Below are 7,511 nucleotides of genomic sequence, written 5' to 3'. Positions count from 1 at the left end.
TATATGTTTTGTATTTAATGGCGCAGGTGGCTTCCGCAACGCCAGCCAAGCACCACCGAACCCCCCACAGCAACCAGTCTTCAGTGAACAACGTATGTAACTACTTTCGACAACTGACACACACTGATAATTTATAGAATACACGGTGTCTTCAATGAGATCCACATTGTCTGTAGTTTAATACGTTTGTGATCATCTGTCAACAGCTGGTTGGATCACCCCCAGCCAGGTCGTCCTGGAGATCAGGTGATGCAGAAACCCCCTGCTCTTCACCAGTTTCAAAGGTAAATATCACTCTACCTGAATCAAGGGTTTCATTTAAGTCTTCATTTTGCTGATTTTGCTGTTGTGTGTTCTCAGATGGCCAAGACTACTTCACCAGCCGGACCGTCTTGGACCATTATGGATGCAGCCTGCGACTCTCCATCCCCGCCTAAGGTATTTTTTTCTCTTTCATCTGCTCTATCATTCTGTTTCTTTCTGAGGCTGAATGAGAAGTTAACTTTTTAAAATTGTATTAAAATTCCTTGCTTAACTCTCTCAAATTCTTATATGTGGTGCAGTGAGAGGGCCCCCATCTAGCAGAATATCTCAGGTGGTATTTTGGAAAATGCTGACTTTTCAATATTAAGAAATACACTGTGACAGGTGCCTTCAGTACACTAAATTTAAAATTAAATTTTTCTAACGTAGTGCACTAAAACTGCCACTCCATGGACCGTTTTTGTACTGTTTTTTTCTATTGAAAACAGTAATTGGCTTTTTTTTTACTCAAGGATAATGTCTATTTCACTAAAAAAATATATATACTGATACATACCATCACTATAGTTGAATGATGATGTTAATGGATCTTCTCACAGTAGGAGCTGTCATGTGTTATTCATACTTGTATATCACTCTACCTGAATCAAGTGTTTCATTTAAGTCATTAATTTTGCTGTTGTGCGTTCTCAGATGGCCAAGACTCCTTCACCAGCCGGGCCGTCTTGGACCATTAGGGATGCAGCCTGCGACTCTCCTTCCCTGCCTAAGGTATTTTTATTCCTCCACAATCAACACACACACAGAATGTTTGTTTGTTTACAGTACACTATCTTTCTGTATTTCACAAACGTCAGTGGCTAATAGAAAGATAAATTGGTATTATATTTTATCATAGACCGTCTGGACATCGACTCCCCCAACAGGCAGTTGGCCCATGAGCTTCAGCAGTGCCCCTACCACCTCTCATTTCCCAGCTAAAGAAGTAAGTTTGTCTCCTCCTCAGCAGACAAACAAGACAGGTTTATTTCAACTCAAACACAACAGTTCAACAGTTAAAACAGTGGAGGACAATGTCATTGATGGTGAATTCTTAACAAGATAACCAATCAAGTAGCTTGACATATTTTCACAAATTATTTAAAGATTGGCCATCTGAGAACGCGCAACAGAAAAATCAGCAAAATGAAGACTTAAATGAAACCCTTGATTCAGGTAGAGTGATATTTACCTTTGAAACTGGTGAAGAGCAGGGGGTTTCTGCATCACCTGATCTCCAGGACGACCTGGCTGGGGGTGATCCAACCAGCTGTTGACAGATGATCACAAACGTATTAAACTACAGACAATGTGGATCTCATTGAAGACACCGTGTATTCTATAAATTATCAGTGTGTGTCAGTTGTCGAAAGTAGTTACATACGTTGTTCACTGAAGACCGGTTGGTGCGGGGGGCCCTGGGACGCTGGGCTGGCGTTGCGGAAGCCACCTGCACCATTAAATACAAAACATATTACCATCTGAGAACGCACAACAGCAAAATCAGCAAAATGAAGACTTAAATGAAACCCTTGATTCAGGTAGACTGATATTTACCTTTGCAACCGGTGGCGAGCAGGGGGTTTCCGCATCGCCTGATCTCCAGGACGACCTGGCTGGGGGTGATCCAACCAGCTGTTGACAGATGATCACAAACGTATTAAAATACAGACAATGTGGATCTCATTGAAGACACTGTGTATTCTATAAATTATCAGTGTGTGTCAGTTGTCGAAAGTAGTTACATACGTTGTTCACTGAAGACCCGTTGCTGCGGGGGGTCCTGGGGCGCTTGGCTGGCACCGAGGAAGCCACCTGCACCATTAAATACAAAACATATAACTAATTAAACCTAAATAATAGACTACTATTAGTAGTAATAGTACTTTTAAGCAATATTGACTGTTAAGGAGGTAAGGTGGAGGATGAGGTGACACTTTTTATAGTGCCTAAAGTAAAAAATGAAATCTTAGTCAGTCAAATTACCTCTTGGGCCTTTGGGAGTGCTGGCAGTCCAAAGGGCGGGAGAAAGTGAAGCGGGAGACTTCTTCCCTAGCACGCAAGGTTGCGCTGCTGAACCAGGGACACGGGTTCAGCGCGGGGAAAGGAGCATACTTCTCTGTTGAAACGGAAAGTACAAAAGGACCCCTGATGCGTTTCTATCAAACTCACAAGGTATTAAAATAAATAACCAATTACACACAACCAAAGGAAAGCTAACAAACTGCTGCTGGGGACTGAGACCGGTTACCAGGCTGGCTCACTGGAAATGGGGAAAAAAGCATCAATATTGTTTAAACAAATAGGTACATTCATTTCAGCAATCATTTCAGCCACACACAAGATATGAAAATCCCATTTGTACCAAGTCTTCATGCACACATTATACTGTGTAACAATTACCTTGCTGCCCTGACGGGGCAGTCCCTCCACTGAAATGTGTCGGGTGGACGTGGAGCCAGGACATTTCTCCCACCACAACCGCTAGGAGAGAATTTCCTAAGTGGCCTGCGAGGGTCGGCGGAGAGCCCTCGGGTGCTGGTGGGTGGTGTCTCTCGTTGGTGCATGGCGGCAGACCACAGCAACTGTGTGAGGAATCCCCATCCCCTCATGACGCCTCAGCTGGACCTGCAGAAATTACAAATTACATTAATATACATTGCATTTAGCAGACGCTTTATCCAAAGCGGACTTCCAGAGGCGGACATAAGCTGAGAAAGGTGTAAAGGAGCACGCTAGTTGTTAGTTTTGTTAGTTTTGTTAGGCAGGGAAGCATCTTGAAACAGAAAGGTTTTTAAAGTTTTTTAAAGGTAGAAAGGGATTTGCTGTTCTAAGTAGCCGTTGGTAAGTCATTCCACCATTTGGGGACGGACCACAGAGAAGAGTTTATAGTGACCTCGCTTTGCGAGAGGCGAGGTAAACTAGCCGGTTGTATGAGCGGAGCGTACGCCCTGTCGGACGTGAGCCTTTAGTAAGGCGCTGAGCTAGGCAGGGGCAGTCCTGAGATGGTTTTGTAGGCAGCGTCAGAGCTTTGTTTAAGTCTGGCAGCTACAGGAGCCAGTGCAGGTCGCTGAAGCGTGGGGTGACTGTGACCTTTTAGGTTTGATTGAAAACCAGTCGCGCTGCGGCATTCTGGACCATTTGCAAATGTTTGATCGCGCAAGCCGGTAGGCCAGCAAGAGCGAGTTGCAGTCATTGAGGCGGACGTGACGTAGCCTGAATCAGGGCATGCGCGCATATTGGGTCAGGTACGGTCTGATTTTTCTAATATGTACAATGCATAGCGACATGACCCTCCTACGGAGGAAATGTGTTCAGAGAGAGAAAGACGACATCTCGTACACGCCATGTTTTTAGCCGCTGGTTAGGGGTAATGGTGACCGTACCAATTTTTCATGTTGAATTCATGGAGATTGACTCATGGGCAGGGATACCCATGAGTTCGTTTTTGGGGACAGATTCCGCTGGAGATGGTGGTCTTTCATCCAAGTTGTACAGATCAGTCGAGACAGGCGGGAGCGTGCAGAGACCGTGGTGTCGTTCCGGCTGGAACGACAGATCGCTGTGTGTCTCGGCATAGCAGTGGTAGGAGAAGCCGTGTGAGCAGGATAACATGGGACAGCGAGGTGGTGTAGATGGCAAACAGAAGGGGACCCAGCACCGACCCCTGCGGCACCCCCATGGAGAGGGTATGAGTCGATGGACAGACGACCTTGCCAAAGACACATTAAAGGAGCGTCCAGCGAGTAGGACTGAGCCAGGAGTGCCCCAATTCCCGTTTACCCCCCCAGAAAGCAGCTGGCTGTTCATGAGCCTTTATATCCATGACAAAGAAGTGCAAATTAGTCTTTTCACTACAATTTTTTAGAATTTTACTTCTACTTACACCATCTTTTCTGCTCCACAGCTTCCAGTTGGGAAGCGGAATTGCTCCGCCACGGAGTTACTTCACACTTAACAAAAAACAACAAAAAACATAATTCTATGCTTTTTTCCCCCTAATTACACCATCTCAGTTCATCTTCGTATAATTTTTCCATACTTTAGGCCCAAGAACATTATAACATGTTTAAAATGTAGCTTTATGGAAAAAATATTATTGTATTAATTAATAAGTTTATTTTTATACATACCCATACGAGCGGCAACGCGGTGGGGAACTCCTGACGAAGAAAAGTCTGTAGGACACCTCGACGTTCAGGCGTGGAGGAAAATCGCCAACAAACACCTGTTAGAGAACCCCAAACATGTTTCATTACCAACTACATTTTCATTTTTAAAACCAACATTATTTTAAAATCACAGTGTGTTCTAATAAATACACATTAGCCAATGTACTATTACTAGTGCACATTACTACTTATAACAAACGAACAAGCAAAGGGACAGAAAAACAGGTACTTGGGCCAGCGGGTTCCTCACCGTAGTGAGGAGCTTGGCAAAGTGTGGCAGCCTCATCGGACAGTCTGCTGGCGGTCAGGTTGTTGCTGGGGGCCAGCAGACAAACTGCCTCATGGACCTGAGGGGAAGCACAGCATGTTGCACCTCGGTCCGCAGCGAGAGCAGAGGCCCCCAGGCGTGACATGAAGCCAAAGGAAAGGCATCCCCTGGCATTTCAACCAAACCATCTACCAGGGCCCGTCGATGGGCGAGGTCTCCGAACAATCAGAAAAAAACTGCAAAAAAAACAAAGAAATTTCTTTAGGCATTTCTAATCATTAATCCTCTCATGATCAACCATTTCCTCATTAATCTGGCAAATAATAATACCTTCTGTCAGGAGACTCGGTGGCACGACCAACTTGTGCTGCCGCCCATGAAGGGGGCAAGTTGGCCATGTCCTGGCTGAAGTGGCGGTCACCGGTTACCGCGGCCCTGTTTAGAAAAAAGACAAAACAGAGTAAGGGTAAAAAATTTATGAAGGAGTCCAAACCAGGAATATCAAACAGAATAACCTTTTCTACAAGTACAAAAGGGCCGTAAAGAAAAGTAATGAAAATGTTTTCCAACAAATATATATCACAATATAAATACAACGGAATTAATTAATTAATACGTGTATTATCATGAAGGATGATAAAACAGGGAACTACTCACGTTGCAGCAGGGTGGCACACGCATTCATCCGGATCCCCCACAGCAGTTGGCTGGCAGCGACCATCCAAACCAACTTGAGAAGATAATTAACAAATTTTATAAACAGTGACAGGAGGACCCAGTGGTCTCCGTTATAAAACACTAGAGCTTGTTGTTTTTTTTTAAAAAATCCTGGCTTGTCAGTTTGTGGTAGAACATACGTTGCTGACAGGCGATCGGGAGCCGGGGGGGGTTGGGGTGTCCCATGGTCCGGACCGTCTTGCTGGTATGGGCTCCTTCCTGGACTCCTCAACCTGGGGGGACACCGTTCTGGGACCACCCTAATGAAACATCAACCAAAAAAAAAAAAAAGTCATAGCAGTTGATCATGAACCCATAGTTAAAATGTAAAAACACTTAAATGAACACAGACGGGCGTTCTTCTGGTAAGACCTGCGGAGGTTGACTGGAGGCCTTGGGGGGCTCCTCCTGTTGGACGCCACTCATCTAAGCCTCGTTGCCTCGGACCGCCTTCCCTTCCTGGGCATTGCTGGAGAGATCACCACCAAAAGCAGGCAAATCCAAACAACACCTAAACCTAACCTAAAAATATAATCTTAACCTAAATAATCTATGAATGTACTCTAATCTAAATTGAACTATAATAAACCTTAATTAACTCATCTAGTCTTATGGAATGAATAAGATTAAGATTGTAGAATAAGAGTGATGTGTGCAGATGCTGCCGTGAGTAGTTTCCTCGATTGTAGAGTGCGTTGCTGATGCTGTCAATGAGCGCTGTGAACCTTTGACCGGGACCAAAAGAGAACCTGCAATATAAAACTGAATTCGTGTCTGAGGCGTCTCTGTTTAGCAACAGGCTAGCAGCATTACAGGCCACATCTTAACAGCTCACACAAAGGTCTCTATGTAAAAAGGCGAGCAGATTTTTAAAATTACATCACTGGATTTTTCAACAGAAAAATGTACATAATTACCATAAGTTGACATTAGGACATTTTTATGCATGTATACAACTTTATAGTTAATCTGTTTAACAGTGTTAAAAATTAAACACGATTACATTTAATTAGAATTGGGGGATAGCATTATCAAATATGGCTCTCTGCCTAATTATTTGTGGAGGAAACGATCCTATCATTATCAAAAACTTGTCTCTCTCTCTCTCTCTCTCTCTCTCCTCTCTAATCATCGGACACAAATCAAATTAAACGTTCATGTTGTCACTCTATTTTTGCGGCGGTGGTTATGCGTAAATTACGAAGTCAGACTCAAGGTCACACCGGGGACGTAAGCGCGCGGTTCACGGCGCCTGATCGCTGCCAGTCTATCAATGAGACCACTCACAAATTAAAAATATAAAACACAATACGCAGTTCATGTCGCTATCACAACTTCACATCAACGTTACGTCCATGGACGGTGGCACCAGGTGATAAAGACTCGATATCAAAAGAGGTCTCCAACATGAACTAACCTGTTCAAGTGGAACAACACACAATCATTTAATTTACGACACACAATGCTTTTTATAAATCTCTTCCACGTTGGGGAAGCAAAAGTCAGCTGTTGTTGTTTTCACACCGCCACACACAAACAGTTTATCGCGGGGACTCTCGTACGTCCAGGATTCTCGCGTGATCTCCGTGATCTCGCGTGAATACGGGCCGGCTCGCTACGCTTGCCGTTACGGTTGCCAAACACGGGAATTATTTATGGAACATATCCAACACATTCCTACTTCATACCCGTAAATATGATGTCGAGCTACAATTATATAAATTTTTTTGGAAATTACTAATTTAGGCTAGTGTTATTAAGCGAGCCCAGAGTAGAAAAACCGTAGCATAGTACTTACCTCTGACGCAATCAAAGGGGAAGAGCAGAGCCGCACGGGGCTTTTATATGATGGGCGTGCTAAAAAGCGAGTAGCCAATCCCAGTCCTTGCTGGACACTGTCAAATCAGATTGACCATGATTCTAGTCCATTCATAGGCATAACAACCGCAGATTTCAAGCACAACAACGCCGATTTGACGGGTACTAGAGAAAATGTCAATAAACTTGCTAAAATAGCTGCCTAATGTTCGCAATTAGCATGTCTATAATTT

General features: G+C 44.0%; 1 protein-coding gene across 1 annotated transcript; it reads left to right on the top strand.

The window, feature by feature from the left end:
• Window positions 1-17: 17 nt before the first annotated feature.
• LOC109138335 (polycystic kidney disease protein 1-like 3) lies at window positions 18-1,406 on the top strand. The gene is made up of 5 exons (XM_027276123.1): window positions 18-92; window positions 207-284; window positions 361-438; window positions 958-1,035; window positions 1,163-1,406. The coding sequence occupies exons 1-5, from the start codon at window positions 18-20 to the stop codon at window positions 1,367-1,369; spliced, it is 516 nt and encodes a 171-aa protein (XP_027131924.1). The 3' UTR covers window positions 1,370-1,406.
• Window positions 1,407-7,511: the final 6,105 nt, after the last annotated feature.

Source organism: Larimichthys crocea, unplaced genomic scaffold, assembly GCF_000972845.2.
Source record: "Larimichthys crocea isolate SSNF unplaced genomic scaffold, L_crocea_2.0 scaffold314, whole genome shotgun sequence".
Taxonomy (NCBI): domain Eukaryota; kingdom Metazoa; phylum Chordata; class Actinopteri; family Sciaenidae; genus Larimichthys; species Larimichthys crocea.
Note: the sequence above shows the minus strand (reverse complement) of the source record. Positions and strands in the feature narration are given on the sequence as shown.